This window comes from Notamacropus eugenii, chromosome 3 (genome assembly GCF_028372415.1).
Source record: "Notamacropus eugenii isolate mMacEug1 chromosome 3, mMacEug1.pri_v2, whole genome shotgun sequence".
NCBI classification, from domain to species: Eukaryota; Metazoa; Chordata; class Mammalia; order Diprotodontia; family Macropodidae; genus Notamacropus; species Notamacropus eugenii.
In genome coordinates, this window is record NC_092874.1 from 184,354,715 (window position 1) to 184,377,046 (window position 22,332).

Consider the following 22,332-nt stretch of genomic DNA (forward strand, 5'->3'; position numbering starts at 1 on the left):
GCTGTTAAATTTAGGAGTAAAGGAATGATTTATTTAAAGATTTTAGCACCTAATCATGTTTTCTGTTTGTGTGACTGTAGGCTGTCTAGAATCCTAATGTAAGTGCATCTAAATTCAGAGCTTCAGTGATGTTTTTAAAGTGCTGGATCTCTTCCTTCCTTGGTTGCTGAGTATGAATTTCTCAGCCAACTTTTTTTCACATGCACTGAAACAAGAGAACAGGATCTAAGATCATGTGACATCCTCTCGCGCTTAAAGCCTGCATTCTTTTGCTCTTTTTATCTTCAGCATCACACATGTGGTGCTACTAAAATAAGCTAACATTCATTACTGCTCAGTTTCTTGACAGAGCACCATGTGTATAATCAAGTGCTCTATTATTTGGGGACCTTGGTATCCACTTTTTTTAACAAAATAAATAATTTGTCTAATTGCATCCAGGGCTGCAGTGCAGTACATATAGCATATTTTAAGGTAAATTTAAATGTTTTATTTTAAAATAACATTTTAGAGAAACAAATCCAATTGTAAAGATGTTGAATTGATGAAATTATCCAGAAATAGTAAAAAAACAAATGTTGAAAATAGAACAAAATCACTGAAAAAAAGAAAGAACCCAATTTCTCTAACAATAGGTGCAGTGTGGTTTTTGCTTTCTCAGACTGTCTTATTGAATCATATCCACTGTCTATAATACATTTAAGGCATTTATATGCCCTCCACAATCTGGTTCCAATCTATTTTTCCAGAGAATTGTAACTGACATTTTATATGCAATGTGACCTTGAACAATATCCAGAGTTAAGTGCATTTTGGTTTCAGATCCTATAACTACTGTGTTTCTATACTTAAATGGAGCATCCCATCAATGTGGGTATATACTCTAATGATACCCATCCACACATATTCATCTAAGGTGACTATGTTCTCCAGTAAATTTTCTGCAGAGGGTCTAGAGATGTTTCTCTTAGCCCTTTTGAAATCATTTGGCTCCCAGCAGATCATGTGGACATCTGAACATTATTATCTTTGCCTCTTGCTTTGTTGGACCCATCTCCCTCCCTCCCTCCTTTCTTTCTCTCTCCCTTCCCCCCTTGTTCATTCATTTCTTTAAGACCATTGTTTATTCAGCTTCTTTTGAGCAGGTTTTCATTTGCAATGTGTTGCAGCCTGCTCCCATCCATTCATCTTTTCATTGCCCTGTGGGTGATCGCCAATTTCAGTTGAACTATCATATGATTTGCAACTATACAGCATTACCAGGAAACTATTGGTGTTAAAAAGATGAGCTTTTGCTTTAGAGAAACGTTTGGGGTCATTAAAACACTGTAATTTCCCAGAGACAAATTGGTTTGCCCTTTTCCACCTTTTCAATTTTGGGTCTTATTATTGTACATTTGTAGTATATTTTTGTGAATAAAGAATAAGTGCAAAACATTAAGTTTACAGGAGATAGGTACTGAATCAAATGTTGGAGTTAAATAATGATAAAAACATAAAAAATATATATAAATTCTCACTTCCTCTCCCTTCCCTGTTTGGGATACAATACAGTATAATAGAGTAAATCCAAATACCTGGAATTAAGTCATTGAATCCAATTACTCTCATTGAAGTGCTCTAGGCTTGGAATAATTTTAGGACAGATCATAGTTTTCCTGAATTGTTGGCCATGGCTAAGGGAACTTGTCCTATCCAGATTAGTGCCATCCCCTCTGGACTAAACTCATCTCTAGGCCAAGGCATGGAGATTTCCTTCATGTTAAAATATGAAAACGGCCTTACATTCTACAGCAATGTATTCCCACAAGTTTCTAATTTAAGATTCTTCAGTCTTTAAGGAGTAGCTCTTGTAAATTCATTTTTTGAATTTTCCTTAAATTTAGATAAAGAGGAAAAATAGACCAGTGAGAATTAGTTGAAATTCTTCTACATTTCTTTTCTATCTCTTCTGTAACTTTTTTTCCATTTTAAGTTTACTTACTATTTGGTGATTACAAAGGGAAAAATGAGACAAAATATATATTAGTGGGAGAGGGCCAATTTAAATTAGTGAAAAATCTGAATTAACATTTAAAGAAGTAATGTCTGACTCTTCATGTCCCCATTTGGGGGTTTTCTTGGGAAAGAGACTGGAATGGTTTGCCATTTCATTCTTTAGCTCATTTTATAGATGAGGGAACTAAGGCAAACAGTTAAGTAACCTGCTGAGGGTCACACAACTAATAAATGTCTGAGGCCAGACCTGGACTCAAGGAAATGAATCTTCCTGATTCTGGCCCTGGTACTTCTACTATGCCACCTAGCTGCCACTAAAGCTGTAGCTACGTACTTGGAACTGAGCAATGTACTATTAGACTCTGATGTAATAAGTAGATATTTTAAAATGAATTCATGTCTAGATGATCCCTAATTCCAAATTATTCTAGTAATTGGCTAAGGTAGTATTTGTCACAGTTAGAAATCAGCTTTGCTAGAATTAGTGAGGTTTTTCTGTAAAATGATGTGAAATCCTGAAGGATCTTGATTAAACCAAACAATCTGTATTAGCAAATCCAAGTAATCTACTCTAATCATTATGACATGTTGACCAAACTTAACTTATTTAGGTACAGCATTCAAGTTGACTTAAATCACTTCTCTGCCAAGGGACAAGGTAATAAAATGGAAAGAGCACTAGAGCACAAACTGGCCTTCTTTCTGTTACTCAGACACATATTCCATTACTTTTGCTACATTCAATTCCACCATGCTAGAGAATGTACTCCCTCCTTTGCCCTATCTCATAGATATCATAGATACAGATAGGTATCAGTAGACCTAATCATTGGCTCTGCTATTATATAACAGTGTGATCTAATGGAAAGCTCTTTATTCACCTCTTTGCATCTTAGCTTTTCCATCTGTAAGCTGAATTGATTAGTCTCTTTCAAGCTTTTAAAAAATATAATATGCTATCAGGGCTTGATTTTTCAGGTTGTAACAGTGATGTAATACTTTTTATATCTTTTATTTCTCCTTGTTAGTGTTGCAGTAGTTTAAAGGGAAAAGTAAATCTCAATTCTTAAGTGTGTGTTCTAATAGGCATAATACTGGGACTTTTTAATCTTAGGAGTTTGCTAAATCAATAAGAAATATTTTTCTTCTCATTGATTTGAAATTATGATATTTCTTTTTAAAACAAAAGAAATACAATGAAAAGTGCATCAATAATATATAAGTACTATTTTAGGAAGAAAGTAGGAAATGGAATTAGGTAATTAGAAGAGAAAATGGAACTGAATTTGGAGGCAGGTGATATGGGTTTAAATACTGGCTTAGCCACTTAATATACCAATATGACCTTGGGAAAGTCACTGTACTTCTGACCCTCAGCTATCTCATCTGTAAAATTAAGGGGTCTGGTTAGATCCATAAGGTCACTTCTAACTCAAAATCTATGGTCCTTTGAGGTAAGAAAAATGCTGGATGACCATTTATATTTCGCCTTGTTCTTAGATATTATTGCGCAACTCTTGAGACAAAGTCTTTCTAGGGCAAAGATTGGATTTTCTTAATATTTTGTTACTAAAAGGTCTGCTTTTGTATTATAGAGTCTTGCTGATGAACTTGCCCTTGTTGATGTTTTGGAAGACAAACTCAAAGGAGAAATGATGGATCTACAGCATGGGAGCTTGTTTCTTCAAACTCCTAAAATTGTGGCTGATAAAGGTAGTTTCAACTCTGTATTAGTATATGTTGATACTGTAAATGAATTTTTCATAATTAGAAAATACATAGAAGTTCTTCCCCATCCTTAAAAACCTTCACTATATCCTGGGTTCTCCTCAAGTTAGTGCTATATCTCTTTCCTTTCTCAGCCAAATTCTTGAAAAAAAAGCTTTCTGTCCTCACTGATTCCACTTCCTCTTCTCCTATTAGTTCCTCATCTTCTTGGCAATCTGACTTCCAACTTCATTCAACTGAAATCGTTTTCTCCAAAGTTAACAATGGTCTCTTAAATGCCCAATCTGGCCATCTCAGTCATTCTTAGTCATAATCCTTCTTTACCAAGCTCTTCCAGATACTCTCTCCTGATTGGGTATTCAAGATACTTTTGTCTCCCCCTCTCCCTCCTGTTTGTTTGGGTGCTCCTTTCCTTTGCTAGCTCATCATTCATATCATGCCCCCTATCTGTGGATGTTCCTTTAGGTCCTGTCCTTCTCTCTTTATGAACTTTCAATATCCTCAACAGCTCCCATGTTTTAACTATTTTCTCTATGCAGAAGACACAAATCTAGCTCTAATTTCTTACATTTTCCTGTTGGACATTTCAAACTGGATGTCCTAGAGATGTCTCAAAACTAATCTGTCCAAAACCAAACTTAGTTTTTCTTTAAAAAAAAAAATTATTCCTCAGTTACATGATAACAATTGAACATTTTCAAAAAGTTTTTGAGTTCCAAATTCCATCCTTCTTTCCTTCTCTTTGCTCTCCCTTCTCCAAGATAGTAAGTGATCAGATATGGGAATAACACCATTGACTCTTAAACATGAATCATTTACTAAACAAGAAGACAAGAGCAAGAATAATCATAAATGAATACTCAGTGCAAAGCGAAAGCAGAAGTAATAAAAATATAACAATCCACTTGTAAACAGTCACACTCTCCCACCAATTCATATGGTATTCTTGTGGAAGAGTAGTCATATTTAGAGAGGCATATGAGTAAGAAAATCTACTGATCCATGGTGATTCATAACTCTGAATGATAGGCCTACATTAACTTAGTATCTTTATTTTCTAAAACGTTTTTTAAATTATCAAGCATTTTTTCTCCCATTTCCCCTCATCCCTGCTCCTACTGGGAGAAAAAAGAAATACAAAACCCTTTTATCATATAAGTACAGTCAAGCAAAACAAATCACCATATTGAGGATATCCAAAAATATGTTTTTATCTTCTGCTTATTAGTCCCTCTCCTTTCTGAAGCAGGAGGGAAATAATCTTTATTAGCCCTCCGGAATCATGGATAATCATTGCACTGACCAGTTTTATATCAAGTCTTTCCAAATTTATCTTTTTTACAACATTGATGTTATAGTATGAATTTTTCTCCTAGCTCTGGTTGCTTCACTTTGCATCAATTAATATACATATTCTCAAGTTTCTCTGATAGTATTAATTTCTCATAGTACAGTAGTACTTCATTACATTCATGTATCATAATTTTTTTAGCCATTCCCCAGTTTATGAACATTACCTTAGTTTCTAGTTCTTTGCTGCTACAAAAAGAGCTGCTATAAATATTTTTATACCTGTGCAAACTTTTCCTCTTTGAGATTTGGGGAAGTAGGCCTTGTGGTTATAGCTGAGGAAAAAGTATTTTTTGTAGCATAATTCCAAGTTGATGCAGTTTTTGGACCAACTCAGAGCTCTACCAATAATGTGCTAGTGAACTCATTTTCCAGAAGCCCCTGCAGCATTTATCATTAATGGGCTTTTTTGGGCAGCGTTGACAAAGTGATGGATTTGAGATGGAATCTCAGAAACTTATGATCTTTCCCTACAAATCATCCCCTATTCCAGACTTTACTATTTCTGTCAAAGGCACCAGCATCCTTCTTGCCCCACAGATTCATAATATTTTTCCTTAACAACTCACTCTCCCTCACTACAAATGCTGGTTACCAGATCTTGCCATTTCTACCTCCACACCATCTCTCACAATCAACCCCTTCTCTAATCATACAGCTACCACCTTAATTCAGGTCTTCTCACCTTTTACCTAGATTGAATTATTGTAGGACCCTCCTAGTTGCTCTCCCTGCCTCAAGTCTCCCTGCACATCAATTCATCTTCCATACTACTGCAAAAATGTTTTTTGTTAAACACAAATCTGACTGTGTGACTCCCCTATTCATTCAACTCCAATAACTTTCTAAGGCCTTGCAAATCAAATATAAACTCCTTGGTTTAGCTTTTAAAGCCATTTAAAGCCTGTATCCAACCTCTCACTACATCCTTATTGGATATTACCCCCCCACCCCATCCCTTCACTCTACATTCTAAATAAACTGGCCTTCTTTCTGTTACTCAAACATACGATATTCCATTAATTTTGCTTTATTCCATTCCACCATACTAGAATGTGCCCCCTCCTTTCCCCTATCATATAGAGAGGGGACAGAGCCCAAACACCATCTTCTACTTGAAACCTTTCCCAATCCATTCTCTGCATCTGCTAGTACCGCACCTCCCTGCCCTGTATTTAACTACTTTGCATGTATTTGTGTTTATTCACATTGTGTGTATGCATATATTTTTATATGTACTGATCTTCCATTAGACTATATGCTCCTTCAGTGTAGGGATTATTTCACATTTTATGTGTATGTGTTCCTCAGTACATAGTAGATGTATTTCTTCCACATAATAGATGCTTAATAAATATTTGTTGATTGGTCACGAGAGAAAGTAAAAACATAATCTGGAGGGCGGGAGATTGGCAATGGTGAGAGAATAGTTGAGCTATCTGACCCAATTATTTTAATATTTAATATTAACAAAATGTGCCTAGTTAAATGTAGTGATTTTCTTCGAGATCTCATACAAAACTTTGCACTGACTTTGGAGTGGCTATTTTTTCCATTTCCATTCTCAGTTTTATATCCTGTGATTTGAAAAAGAACACTTCTACTTTATTATCCTCTCACTCCCCATTACTAATCCTTTAATTTTATGATCTTTTGCCCTTTCTCAAGGAAATCTCTTAAAAATAGATATAGTTTAGACTTAGAATCCTTGACAGAGCTAGCCACCTGGCTAGAGAAATAGTGTTCACTTCTTGCTAAAGACTAGTTCATTTATGTAGTCTTGCCAAGAGTAAAAGTTTCCTTGACCATGAGGGATGCATCTTTCAAGAATATCAGCTGGAATTGGTTGATATCTAAATTTTCTAATTTCTAAAATACAACCTTTACCAGGTGACTCCTAGTCCCTCTTCCAGGTCAAAAGGTTTATGCTTATGTCTTTTGATATTTAGGCAGCACCCAATAATAAATATACTTTGGGGGAAAGGCCATAAAATGCAGAATTAAAGTTTTTCCTATTTTGAAATGAACCAAATAAAGCTAAAGGAGAAAACAGTTATTCCCCAGTAGTAGAAAGGCAGAAGCTTCACAACTATACAAGAAATGATAGTATTTGCAAAATAAAATAAAACTTGATTAGAAATATAGAAGAAATAATTCTAAAGAAATAAAGGATAGGTCTCAGTTTCCTCATTTATAAGAATGAGATGTTCAAAACTTCTAGCTCAAATTCTATATATATTTGGTCTAATTGGAAAGTTTAATAAAAGTAATCTGATTTTTAATGAACTAAATTTCAAGATATTTTGGAATCTCCTCACTAGCAAAAGAAATCTAGATTGAATCATTCCCTTCTACCCTCTCAGATCAGAGCTATGAATTAGAAGCCCCAAAGTAGAAGACTTCAGGAATGATAAATAATTCAGTACAGAGAGCTCTTTGTGTGTAGGGTTTAGAACTAGAAAAAGGACCTTAAAAGTTATTGAGTTCAACTATTTCATTTTACAAACGAAGAAACTATTGTGGCTATGAGAGGGTGGTTCTCTTGAATTACAGGAGTTTAAGAGACTTTTATTGCTAGTGGAAGCAATCAAGTCCCAATAAAGTGCCTTTGAACCATTTAATTGAGTGATTGCTTAGCACTGTAGGTCATAGCCCCATTTTACTCTGGTCAGACCACATCTGGCATATTGTGTTGATTTTTTTTTTTTTTTTTTTGTGGCACATCCTAGGAAGGTCATTGACATAGTAGGGACTGTCCAGAGGAGCAAAGCTACAATGAAAAAGGGTTGTAGGATAATGCCATATGAGGACCACCAGTTGAAGGAACTAGGGGTGTTTAGAGTGGAGAAGAGAAGGCTTAAGGAGGAAGAGATAGCCTTATTTAACTATTTGCATAGCTGTTATATGGAAAACTGCTTACCCTTCTGTTTGGTCCTAAAGGGAACTATGGGAAGATGCTGAAGAGGCCCACATTTGGGTCCCAAGATAGGAATGTAGAAAAAACTTTATAAAGATTATTCAAAAGTGGAATGAGCTGTCTCCTTTCAGAATGGTAAAGATTTGGCAGAATGTGACTCTGCATTTATTCTGATGTAACTGATGAAAATAGTCACTGAAAGAAACTTCTGAAGAATTTTCTTGCTCCCAGGTCTTTTCTATTAAATCTTTTGCATGAAGATCTTCTAGTCTTCCAACTATTGGTATACCTTCAGGGTTAATGTATGACTATTAACTTGTTTTCAAAAATTAAAATACAAATCTTAAAGCCATTCCTTCCTTGCTCTTACTTTGTGGGGTTCTGTTGGAAAATCCCATTACAGAGTACAAAGTTATTGGGCAAAAGGGAAATGCTTCTTATGGTTCATTAATTCATTCATAAAACATTGAGCACTTTCCTATGTTCTGAGTACCAATAGTCATTTTGCAAATATAACCAGATTAACCCTCTATCTTCTCTCTTACAGATTACTCTGTCACTGCTGGTTCCAAGATTGTTGTAGTCACTGCTGGAGTCCGCCAGCAAGAGGGAGAGAGTCGCCTCAATCTGGTACAAAGGAATGTGAATGTCTTCAAGTTTATTATCCCCCAGATTGTAAAGTATAGCCCAGACTGTATCATAATTGTGGTTTCCAACCCAGGTAATTATAGTTCCTTAACTTAATTATAGCAACTTAACTTTGATTCACTAAGTCCCTAAAAACTGGCTTTTAACTTTTAAATTTAATTAAACCTGTGTTGGTTGTCCACTGCAGACTAAATTGAATTTCTATGGTATTTTGTAGTTTACAAAGGACTTTCACACACATTATCTAATTTAATCTTCCCAGCCTTTTGAAGTTTTATAATTAATATCAGTCATACAATGGTGAGCCTAAATGGGACAAATTCAAGTTTTTTGACTTCCAAACCCTTGATCTGTTATACCCTGTTTGCCTCTCATTAGGAAAAAAGTTACATTACATTACTTACACTATGGTTAACCTACAGAATGACAATAAAAGACTGTTAGAAGTGGAGATACATAAAAGGTTTCATCTTTTAGCCGTCGTATGTTTTTATTGACCATTCACATCTTTAAGTCTCAAAAATGTGTGTAATGGGATATATAAGAAAACATTAGAATGCCCCAACCTTAATTGGTAACAAGCCATTTCACTTACTGATTTTGCTTTTTTGTCATGCGGAGTACAATGAATTTCATGTTCCCACCTGTCCCACCTGCTGCAAATCTCTGAAAAGTTAACAGAGATGAATTTTGAAAAATGACTTTCATTTTTGTCTTTAAAATTCTTTTATTGATGCTCTTTTTTTAACATCACATCTATACACTCATTTTTTTATCTATTCTAAATATATGGAAAACTTTTCCCTTAAGAGCCTTCTGATACCATTTTTGCACTGAGAAGATCCACAAAACACTCAAATGCATTTTAAAGAACCTACTGTGTGGGTAGCATTGTACTAAACTTTAAAAGAGATCCAAAGATTAGGTAAAGCCCAGTGCCTGCTTTTGTGGTGTTTCGACTCTTTTAGGGGAATATGAAAATAAGCATGTGTCCCATAATGTAAACATGCACATAATACATGAATAATTGCAAAATAATATGTGATGAGTGCATCAGAAGGAGGTAAAATGAACGTGAGAGAGAAAAAGAAGTGATCACCATCTTGAGGGGTCATAGGTAGATAAATCAAAGAAAACTACTTGGCAAGAGCAGTGTTTGAGTTGAGTTTCAAAGGAGGGATGTTAATTCACTGAGTGAAGAAAAAAGAAGTGAAGGAATGAGATCCCACTTGTGAATAGTGTGAGCAAAAGTGTGAAAGTCAAAAATCGTAGGATATGTTAGCTATGCTTTTGTGACCATTTTTCACTTCTGGGAAAGGGCATGATAACGAACTAATCACAAATATATTCTTGTTCACTTATGACATTATTTTATTCTCAGTGGATATCCTTACATATGTCACCTGGAAACTGAGTGGCCTGCCAAAGCACCGGGTGATTGGGAGTGGATGCAATCTAGATTCTGCTAGATTCCGCTATCTTATGTCTGAAAAACTTGGCATCCATCCAAGCAGCTGCCATGGCTGGATCCTTGGAGAGCATGGAGACTCAAGTGGTAAAGAATAAAAAGAGTTTTATTTTCTTATGGTATTAAGACAAGGTTCAGAGTTGAGGATTGACAAACAATTTAAATTTATTTCATAGAGTGACTTTAACTTCCCCCATCCTCAACTGTAAGTGGGTGGGAGGGAATGTCAGGTATGAAATCTCATGTGTCAGTGGTCTACATTAAGATAGAGAATATGAAACCTTTATTACTATATAAAGTACTTAAGTCATTTGGAATGGAGTGTATTCATTCTTTACAAAGTGACTGGGGAGCATTGTATTAATCTTTCAATCAAAATAAATTACTTTTTCCTACTTGCCTTTCCTATACACTAATGTACAGCCTGCCCTTACAATTGTGTAATATCATTCACTTACCCTAAAGTGTTTGAGCATTACTACAATTATATGCCTGGCAACATCAATGGAGTATTTACTTTCATTAGAAATTTAATTAAAAGAGAATATGGGTACAGATTAGAAAGCATAAAAGGATTAAACTGGTAGCATGTTATGGTTTGATGGCATTTAAATTTTTTTTTAAGTAGATAAAAAGCCATTCTAAATGTTTCAGTATAGTTATTGTCCAAACCTTCAAATCTTTGTGGAACTAAAAAGGGATTTAATTTGACAGGTGAAATTTAAATTAATACTTCTTTTTGCCATTCCAAAGAAAATTACTGCATAAATTTTTGGGAATATCAATTAATATTTAATGATAACAATGTTATAATATATAGCAATGTTATACTATAATAATAAATAATATTCACTAAATCTGAATAGTCATCCATCAGATCTATATATCTGTCACTAAAGACTGAAGCGACCAATAATATAATATGATTTTTAGTATTCACTGGAATGTTACGGATTAATAAATGGCAAGTTTTTTCCTAAAGTTAAACATGTGACGGCTCCACTAATTTCAGTGACAGAGATAATATGAAACTTCCTTGAAATTATTACATGCTACCGTCTACACATTTTAATTCCTTGTCCATACGCCTTATAATGAAGCAGAGTTATAGAGAAGAAAATGGAAGCTTAAAGACGTGGTTGTTTTTATTTAAAATAACAATAGTTTGATTCTCCAAGGAAGGACAGCAGAACAAATTCCGATCAGTTTATAATATGCTGGGAAAGCAGGAGCATATTCTGGACTAAAGAGGCCATTGTTATGGCCTCCAGTATGTAAGGTCATTCTTTGCCTACCTCTGTACTCCTGATTATAACTCCATGAATTTCATAGTCAGAACATGTAAGTTCAGACCCACAGACAGATCATTCCAGAAACTTACAAGTCCCTCAGAGTTTTCACTCAGGTCCAGACTAGATTTGACTGTTAATGGGCTTAGAGGTAAGTTGTCATGCTCTGGCCCCACTGAAATGTTTCTGAAATCCACTCCAGGGAAGAAGCAATAGAACAAAACAGACCATCTTCAACTTGTGTTGTCCAATCTCTGATGGAGAAGAGGGTTCAGAAGCCTTCAAAACAAAAGTTTAGGCTAAGCTGGAACTAGTTTTCCTTGTTCCCTTCTTTAACCTTCTGCAAAGTAACCTGAAGGATTTCATGTTGTCTGAATGTGAACTAAAAACTTCCTTAAATTTGTGACAGCCCTTTGTTGAAAATTTTTGTTTCATATATATATATATATATATATATATATATATATATATATATATGTATATGTATATATAGGTTTATTCATACATTATAAAATAAGTTTGTTCATAAATCTTTTTTAAATTAAAAAAAATCAGCCTCTTCAGAATCTCTACTGTAGCTCATTAGATCTCAGCTTCAGTGCCAATCATTTATCAAAGAGCTAAAGTTGGGAGTAGTTAAAATAAGAAATAAAGACGTTCTTCCTAAACCTCGCAGGTAGAGAATATTTTTTCTTTATTTTTTATGCAGTGGCTGTATGGAGTGGAGTGAATGTGGCAGGTGTTTCCCTCCAAGACCTGAATCCAGAAATGGGAACTGACAATGACAGTGAAAACTGGAAGGAGGTTCATAAGCTGGTGATTGAAAGGTCAGTGGACATGCTTCTTGACTTATTGTCCATTACGTGCCCACTAGATAGAATTGTTTGGTTGTCTTCTCAGCTAACCAGAGAAATAAGTATATGGGATATGGAGTTGGATAGGAGATTATGAATTATCCATTCCTTAATCACTTGGGAAAGTGTTTAATCTTACAAATAGCCAAAGAGATGCAAATTGAAACAATTTTGAGGTACCACTTCACACACATGTAATTGGTATCTCTCGACACTATATGCAACCAGTGAGGTAAGATTGGAAGCACTTTCACTGCTTATTTAATGAAACCTATAATGGAAACATCTTTCTTGTGGAATTTTTTTTAAAAAGTCAGAAATACTGTAAATAGCACTAGGAGTCATGCTTGAGTAAATTACCTCACTTCTCTAGGTTTTACCTTTTCCTATGTATTAAATTAGGGAGTGGGATGAGATGATGTATTCCAGGTTCCTTCTAGCAGAGTGCTAGAGCCAGCTCATACTGGCGTGCAAGAGCTGATTGTTAATTTTTCAGTCTGAGCATTTGCAACTCAGAAATTGGCAAGTGTTACAAATCAAGGCTTGATTTATTGTTTTGTTGATTGTCTGGCCTTAAAAAACAAAAGAACAACAGAGTGAGGCTCTTTATTTCCAAAAATTATGGAGATCCGAGATAATTTTGTAGTGACATTTTATAACAATGCAGCTAAGTGGCACTATGGATGGAATGATGGGCCTGGAGTCAGGGAAACCTGAGATCAAATCCCACCTCAGACTTGCACCTATCTCCCAGGGTTGTTGTGAGGATCAAATGAGGTAATAGTTGTCAATGCTTAACACAGTGTCTGGCCCATAGTAAGAACTACATAAATGCTAACTATGATACAGATGGCGATGATGATGCTTGGATGTCTGCCATAGCCAGGTGATTCATATATACTCAAAGTGAGGGTTATATTCTCTTCTAGAAGGTCAATTTAAAAAGAATTCAGTGAATGAGCAGATGAGAATGAAGTATTACTTTAAAAATAAAAGAAGGGCTTTACTATTAAAACAAAAAAATTTCACCAAACATGGGTATTTTTGACTTTTGGCAGATGGAAGAATGTCACATAGAGGAGAAAGGGAAGAAAAGAGATCATTGAGTACTTGGACCTAAGTAACAGAGAAGAGGCCCTTCCCAGAGGGGAGAGATCTATTGATATTATACTTCTACCTGTGTCTATATACTGCCTGTGCCCCTAATACCTTCAGTACCCAGAATTCAAGTTATTTGGTGCGCTTTCTAGCAGTTTGACTTATGACCAAGTTAATTATCTGAACTAAGAAATGGTCATTAAGTTTCACAAATTTTGGGAGATTTTCTATTACATCGTGGATACAAGGACCAAGAATGTAAGCAGGTCTATTATAAAATTGACAAATAGACTGCCTTAGAACCCCTCCCCAGGGAGCCATCGACCACTGCTACTTTTCCCTTTTTCCTTTGACCCATGCTGGATATTTTCATTTAACAGAAGTTGTGAATACACATAATTCCAAAGGGTCCTTTGCGAGAATGGATAAGTAATACTTTTCTTTTTTGAAGTTTAATTGTTGCCTATTTATATTTATACCAACACTTTCCCCATAACGCTTTCTCTGTCCATATTTAACCTCTCCTTATAACAAAGAAAAGCTTTTAAGCAAAGCAAAGTAAATGCAATTCACACAAAAACTAATTCTAACAATATATACAGCATTTCACAAACTCATAGTCCCAACCTCTCTATTGCAGCAAAAGTGCATTTTCCTGTCATTTGTTTTTGTGTGCAAGATCTTGGCAAAAAGCAAAATAATGAACTTTTCCTTGAACAATAAAATTTACAACATTTTATGTGACATTTTCCCCTTTTGCTGTATTTACTTGTTTTACACAATTTGGCATTTGAATTCACAAGATTTTGACCCCATTTAATTCTTTATCATCAAACTTAGCATTGGTTATAATGCATACTTGCAATAGAGCTTAATTAAGGTGAGTTCTCAAGCCACTGAACCTTCTCTTTGACAGATTTCTCAATCTTTTTGTTAAATGTAGCATAGTATAAGATTATGTTGCAATATTACATCTCCTCTGGAGAATTTCTGTATTTTAGGCAAATTTGCCTCTAAGTATATGAATATATTTATAAAAGTTCATCATCATTAAGGACAAGACTTTTAAACCCACTAAAAGTAAAAAAATAATCCCAAAGTATATTTTGGGGTAGATGGCTTACAGCATAACTATGATGCCTAGATCTTGCAGGCTCACCTAGACTTCTTTTTGATAAGTGATTTTAGTAGACCCTTGAATGAAAAGGGGAATTTCAGCAATAAAAACTACTCTTTCCTAATGTTTTAAATTTGTATTGTCTTGTCCCATGGCCAGTGTTTTTTCTTCATAGTAACAGCAGCTGTTGTTATTTTAAACCATCTTGATGTTTTTCCAACTTCAGGAAGCCTACACCATTCTCTAAAGGAATCAACATCAGCCCCTCTAGCTTCCAGGTCTTTCTGGAGGTCTTTGCTTGTTCTTGGAGGATGAATTAGACTGTTTTGAAGCAGTGGTCTTTTACTTCTTGGCATTGTTTTCATTTCATTTCTTGGACATCACTTTCCTTTGTACTTCAGTGAGACTTATCCTTTTCCAGTATGATCTTAAATGATCTTCAAAACACTTGACTTTCCTACACCAATAGATGCTGCAATTTTCCTCAGTCATTGATGTTTGCCCTTGCTCTGTAAGATTACAACTATTGCTTGTTTTCTTTGCATAATATTCATTTTTTAAAACACAAGAATTAAAAACAAACCACAATATCGTGGAGAATGAGACACAAATCATGACACTTGTCCCAGTGTCCTGATTTCCAAAAAGAAGAAAATGAAGTCTACACACTATGGCCCAATGATTTTGACTTCAATGAAAATAAACATTTCAGAGCATTTGGCTAAAGGGATCATTAGTTATTATCTAGAAAAGAAAGCAGCGATCACAAAGAGCCAGCATGGCTTTGTCAAGATCAATTTATGTCAGGCTAATTTCATTTCCTTTTTTGACTGATTTATTATTAGGCTGGTATATTGGAGTAAGACTATAGGTGAATTTGGTGAATATTTTAGTAAAAGCGTTTGACAAAGTCACTCATGCTAATGAGGGGAAAGATAGGGATAGTACATTAGCAGCATTTTGAACAAGATTTGTGGAGTTTGGTGGACTTGAAGAAGGCCAGTTTGCAGTAATACAGCAGCCTCCAATACTTAATATAATCGTAGATAGCTTTAAGAGAGGCATAGTTTGCAGGATGAGTGAGTGATAGCCTAGCCCATCCTGGTCAGATCAGTAACAATGCCTACTCCCTGAGTCCTAGAACTGTCCTGTTGCTGTTCATTTGTTTTTTATACCTGGCACAACTCAATGAGTGTTCGTTGATCAAATGAAGGGCTAATTGGTTGGTTTAGCTCTATAGGAAGGACACCGATAACCTGGAGAATGTGCAAAGGTGGGCAACCAGGGTGGTGATACTGAAATGACTCCAGATTATGCCATATAAGGATCATTTGAAGGCTCTGGGGATTTTTAGCTTGGAGAAAACAGAAACAGCCCACAGGAGGGAGGAGATGGATGCAGCTGTTACAGCTGTCTTCAAGTATTTAAAAGACTATCTGAAAGAGGGATTACGTTAGATTTGTTCTGCTTAGCACCAGAGGACAGCATTAGGTATAATGTGTGGAAGTTGTAAAAGATTGAAATTTAGGCTTGATGTAAGGGGGAATTTTTCTAAGAATTATAGCTAACCAAAAGATGCATGACTTTCCTGGAAGCATAAGGATTCACTCTCAGTGGTAAGCTTTAAGCAAAGGCTGGATAATTACTTGTCAAATATGTTGTAAAGGTTTTTTTTTTAAAATTTATGGATTAGATTTGATGACTTCTGAGATCCTTTGAAAAGGGAAATTCCATGGTTTTGCTTCTAAACACCTTAAGTTATAATACTGTACTTAATGATGGTTGTTGTCCTTTCTCTTGGAAGAGGACCAAAATGACCTCACCAGGATATTGACTAAACAAGTAAAGAGTGATTAATTCAGGTCACATAGGCAGGGATGAGTTTCTGTTTTGATTGTTTAAAGGTATTTAAATAGTTTACTTCTTCAATCTTGTACTATTTTTTTTTTTTTTGGCAGCCCTTTGCACTTGTGTTTGCCATACAATAAGGTTTAGATTTTCTGTTATATAAGATGGCTGTGGAAAAAAAACCGTTCCTTTGATTAGATTTCTTTTTATGAAATTATGATAACCAAGCCAACAAATCCTTATTACTGTGGCCTATATCCTTAGAAATTTGGTGGCATATTATTTTAGGGACATTTACATTATAGCAAAATTGTTATAAGGAACCTGATTTTGGTGTAGAAAAGAGAATCTTAGCTGAAAGGATCTTACAGATCATGTTTAATTGAGTTACAGAGGGGTTAACTACCCAAGCCCACACAAGTAATTAGTGATAGGACTGTGCTTAGAACTCAAGTCTCCTCATTCAGGGTACTGTCCCAGAGTAGCAACATGTTATCATTTTGAAGTCAGACCTTGAGTTTAAATATCAGTTTTGATACCACCAGTGTAATCTTGGTCAAGTTTTTCAGCTATCTGGTCTTCAGATGCTTCATTTGTAAAATAAGGGCTTGGACTAAATTATGTCTAAGGTGCCTTCTAGCCCTAAATTTTCTGTTGCTTCACTATGCCTTCACCCATTAGAGTGTGAACTCTTTGAGGACCAGGGCATTATTTCATCTTTCCTTGCATCCTTGAAACTTAGTACAGTGCCTGGCACATAATAAGTACTTGATAAATGTTTGTCAGTTAAATGTTTGTCAGTTGACTGATTGATTGATCACATAATAGCCCATATTTACGTAACACTTTATAATATGCTTTCCTTGCAATATTCCAATGAAGTAGGTAATGAAACTATTATTGCCCCCATTTTACAGATAAGGGCATTTTATAGATAAGGCCCAGAGATTAATTGATTTTTTCCACAGTTCCAAGCTAAATAGTACCAGGATTTGAATCTCCATGTTTTGATCCCAACATTCTTTCTCCTCCACCATGTTTCCCCACCTGCCTTTGATTTTGAAACTCCCCAGTACATTTCTGTGGCATAGAGCAGAATGACTGAAAATTGTCAGGCAAGATTTCACCTTGCTGGAAACTGTTTCAAACATGCTTAACTCTAGTGAGGTCTTTGCTTCAAAAAAAGAAAATATTCATTCTATTTGGGGAAAAAAATGTACCTAACCCTTATCCTTTCTTGAACATATGACTTTGGCTATTCATATGAATCTAATTTGCAATGTACCACAGTTTTACCTTACACTTTGAATGGCTTTTTTTTTACATTCTAAAAAGTTATGGAGTTATATGAAATAATAGACTGAATCCTGGATGGGATATTAATAGTCATCCAGTACCACCTTTTGCCAGGCCTAGAGGCCTGTGGGCTACCCGAGTCTTACCTTAACCTCTCGCAGGTCTTCGGCTGGCCAAACCGGATACTCGTATGAGAGAAGAGACCTATCAGAGTCGAACAAGGGTTGAGCTTTATTCAGGGTTCTGGTTACAAGTGCAGGGGAATTCTTCCTTAGGAGGGAGCGAAGAATCTCCCAAGGAAGCAAAGATCTTACAATAAGAGATTGGAAGTAGAAGTGTAAGTGGGGAGAGAAGGGGAGGGGAGAGCGAAGAGAGGAAAAGCGGAGCCTTCTGTCGTGTCCGCGCCCCTCCCACGCTAAGAGCGCTTTCAGGCTTTCCTGATCCTAATTAAGCTCTTCAGCCGCATAGTTTGCACCTGAATACCGTGCTGTTAGATAACAATAGGTGTGCCCAGATCCAGGACAATCTCGAGGGCGGGGAGAGCTCTCTCCCATCATGTTTCTCACGGGAAGAGGCGGAAATACACGAGATAGCTCGGTTCACCTCAATTCCCAGTCGTTTCCTGGGGGGCCTCGTGAGAACTCTAAGATTTAGAAGTTCCCACCTTTACCCGCCCGAGACTGTCCACATGGAACTGAGCTTCCATCCCCAGCAACCTTTCATTTTACAAGGGAGGGAACTAAGACTCAGAGAGGCTAAGCAAACTGCCCGAGGTCACAAAAGTGAGCAGGGCAGAGCTGGCATTGGAACCCCAGACTCCAAAACTCAGTTTTGTTTTCCTTGTCTGGTCTTACTTTTTGACCACTGTGAAATTATTTTTGGCCAAACTCTTTATAATTATGCAAGAAGCAGATCTATTTATAATCTTAAAATTTCATAACTCAAAATTATTAAAATCTCTGGTTACATCTTTATTTAAAACATATTGATAACTTTTGCTTTTTAGATAGCCTTCATTTCCAAACATATATTTGCCTCTCCTCTACCCAGAGAGACATCCCTTGTAACAAAGAAAGAATGAGGTGGGGAAGAAGACACTTCTGCCTTCTGGCATGTTGGCATGCTGCCAAGATATCAATAATGCAATGTGAAATTGCACTTTAAGGAATATTTTAAATTTTATTTCAATGCTCTCTTTCATTATGTTTTAGTGCCTACGAGGTGATCAAACTCAAAGGATACACTAACTGGGCTATTGGACTAAGTGTTGCTGATCTAATTGAGACCATGTTAAAAAATCTCTCCAAGATTCATCCTGTATCCACTATGGTGAAGGTAAGAAAAACTTGTAGAGAAATAACATGTTATTTTACTCCCTTCTGTTAAGAGATGTTTAAGGACAATAGTGGTCTGACTTCTCAGGCAGGCCTTTAAGGGTTTATTTACAGTGGTGAGAGAGTGGTAGGCAGAGCATGGGGTAAGAAATCGAGGTTGTCATTAGGCATCCAGAATGTGGTCCTCAGATTTACATATTCACTTGATTTTAATCACTCAAAGATAATCACAATAATCAAACTTCACAGTAAAACAGCATAGAACTCAGGCAAATTAATTCATCCATTGCTAATATTGAATGATTTCTTATTAGAAAATATGCTAAACTCTAATGGGAGTTTTTTTTCCCCTTAATATAAGTACAATCATGGAAAGGTGTATTTATTGAAAACAATAACTTTGATTTTGATAGACAGTAGCAGTCTTCTGGGTTGTTTTCTCAACCTTTTTTCCTCTCATATTTGGAAGCAAAGGGAGATTGAACTCTCTGAGATATAGTAGCTGCCCAGAATGATCTCTACTTTCTGAGGTCTCTTCAATTTTGGGATTCTATGACAGGGTTTTTATTGGGTGCACATTGGTTCTATGTTTCCACATAGACAGGCTAGTCACAGAGAAAATATGCAACTATGTGAATACAATCATCAGTGAAGATCTTTAGTGCCACATTTCCCAACACTGGAAAGTAATTTGATTTGTCTGTCTGCCCATTTCTATATATAAAACACCACCACTGGGTTGGAGAGATTTAAGGGAAATCTCTCAGATCACCAGCATAATTAAGTCAAATTCAATTTTTATCCTCATGGAAGAGGTGGGATTCAATTTTTCATGAATGGCCAAATTCAGCACTAATAGAGGATTATAGATTTAGAGCTGGAAGTTTAAAGGCTTCCTAGTTCAACCTCCCTATTTTAAAAATGAGAAACTAAAACAAGGTCACACAAGTGGCATTTTTACAGCTAGAATTTGAAAGCAAGGCCTCTGACTATTGTAGGGTTGTTCTTAGAGTACTTTTAATGAGGACAGGATCTCTGTATCTTGATCTAGTTCCCAGTAACTCTAATACCTGTTCTATTGAAATATGTGAATGAAAGTGCTGGTTCAATTTTTGAACTTAACTCCAAAAATATTTTAAATTGCTTATCGTTTTATGCCTTTCTTAGACTAATAGATACTATTTGTTTACAAAAGGGGATGTATGGCATCGAGAATGAAGTCTTCCTTAGCCTTCCATGCATTCTGAATGCCCGAGGACTGACCAGCGTTATCAACCAGAAGCTGAAAGATGATGAGGTAGCTCAACTCAAGAAGAGTGCAGATACCTTGTGGGACATCCAAAAAGACCTGAAAGACCTGTAATATTCTGAGGAAACTTCAACATGATATGAATCGCTGTGCCTACTTAGTAATTAGCCATCTTGATGGATAGAATTTTTCTGTTGAATTCAACTCTGGCCACAGCATCAAAGTACATGATTAAAAGGCTTGTTATATGAACCTATGAACCAATAAATATACTACTGAAGTGTGCTTTCTTCCCCAAGATGCATTCTTTTAATATTTCCAGTTACATAGCTTTTTTTCCTTTTTAACATAATAGTATGATTTAAAATAATTGAGCTATAATTCCTAGACTAAATATAAATAATCTGTCTCCAGTGTTTGGTTTTGCTTTGTTTTTTTAAAAGAAAATTGTACTTTTAATGCTATTCACTATTCATATTTTTGCCAAATATTGCTTTGTCTTGTGGAGCTGGAATATAATTCATACTTTCCAAAAAAATGAAAATGGTGTTGAGGTGGAAACCTCCTTCATCAGAACCTAACCAAAAATAGTCTTGTTGGATTGGCCCTTTATCATGGTGTTAAGACTTAATTTCTTTTTGACTATCTTCAGAACCAAAAAGAAGTATAGAGTTGAGGCAAGGAGGAAGGAGAAATCTGTGACTCTGGGAAGGGAGGGTGGGGATAGAAGGTAAATTATTGGTTATTTGCTAAACATATCAAAATAAAAAGATGTTTGGTACCTGGCTACCTCAACCTCAAGGCAAATTGAAGATCACAAAGAAAAAAACCTGCTGTATTGTATAAGTTGCTGATTCACACAGTGAGAGCTACAAAGTTGTTGAAATTTCTGTACTTCACTTTCTTTTGGTAGGAAAGGCCCCAGGCCCCCTTAGCTGGGGTTTGGGGGAGGTGGAGGAAGGACAGTTGGAAATCACTGACTGGACAAGCACTGTATAGCACAAGGGACTGCCATTGGATAGCTTGCTATTTATTTAAACTAATCTTGCCCCTTGTTTGCAGAGTAATTTCTTGTTTCTTCACAGATACAGGGTCTTTTAGACCCCAAAAAGTCAGATTACTAATTTGGGGTGAAGATAAAGTGATAAGCTTTACAATAACAACAAAAAATTGTATGGGAGTGATTGTTTTAATTAGCACAAGAAGTCCAGATGGTCTAGAATAGCCTTAACGGGACTGGGACCATAGGGTCCTTTACCTAGCTCAACATGACATCCCCATCCCCTGTCTAGATTGGCAATGGACCCATTCCATTACATCTACTGTTACTGTGATGACTCCAGTTTAGTTATGCAGAGAGCAAATGATACCTCTGATGGTTGCTTAAATGTCCTACAAATAATGGTATGCAGTAGATGTTAGAAAAAATTTTCCATATCCTGATCCCAAAAGATTATTCAGTCCTGTTCTTTTCAAGGTTTCAGACCATTTGATCAGATCCATAACTACTGCCCTAGAATCAGCTGAGATGAAGATCTCTGCCTCATCCCCATGGTTCTCTCATGACAGCCCCACACCCAGGAACTCAGCCCAGTGGAAGGATTTGCCAAAACTTCAATTCTCTAGGGTATGTCTTCTATCCAGATTAGTAGCTACTGATGTTTAGCTGCATATGCCTGTCTTATACCATATGGAGATATTGGTAAACCATGCAAAATTGTGTCCTAAAGGAGGCAGATTGTAATCCATCAGACCAGTGAAGGAGGGAAGGTTCCTTCCAAGTTGTAGGACCCAAGATATAGAATATGCATCATAATATCTGGCCCTGTGAGTCCTTTTCTCCCTTTAAGAAGTGGAGTCTCCCTTAAGTTCACTTTGGGGACTAATGTCTTCAATGGGTGGGTGAGTACTTGCTCAGCTGCACTGGCTTTTGTCAGAATAAGGTAATCTCAGCTGATAGGTCAAGGAGGTCACTTGGCTCTGGTGGTCTTTGCTACTGACTCCATTTGCTGAGAGGATCTTCAAAGTTTAAGTCTATTCCATTTCTGAACACTCATTGTTCCAAGACCAGCAATTCATTCACACATATATCATATATAACCCTGTGGATAGATAAAACAGAAAGTTCCTTTGCCCTC

General features: G+C 36.1%; 1 protein-coding gene across 4 annotated transcripts in view; it reads left to right on the top strand.

Annotated features, from left to right (window-relative positions):
• LDHB (lactate dehydrogenase B) overlaps positions 1 to 20,479 on the top strand; it is a 34,312-nt gene extending 13,833 nt beyond the window's left edge. For all 4 annotated transcript variants that reach the window (XM_072653538.1, XM_072653539.1, XM_072653537.1 and 1 more), the window contains 6 exons: positions 3,594 to 3,711; positions 8,541 to 8,714; positions 10,023 to 10,196; positions 12,108 to 12,225; positions 18,823 to 18,946; positions 20,141 to 20,479. In XM_072653538.1, coding sequence (XP_072509639.1) covers positions 3,594 to 3,711; positions 8,541 to 8,714; positions 10,023 to 10,196; positions 12,108 to 12,225; positions 18,823 to 18,946; positions 20,141 to 20,308 — 876 coding nt within the window. In that variant the 3' untranslated portion in view covers positions 20,309 to 20,479. The remainder of the gene's footprint in view (positions 1 to 3,593; positions 3,712 to 8,540; positions 8,715 to 10,022; positions 10,197 to 12,107; positions 12,226 to 18,822; positions 18,947 to 20,140) is intronic.
• Positions 20,480 to 22,332: the final 1,853 nt, after the last annotated feature.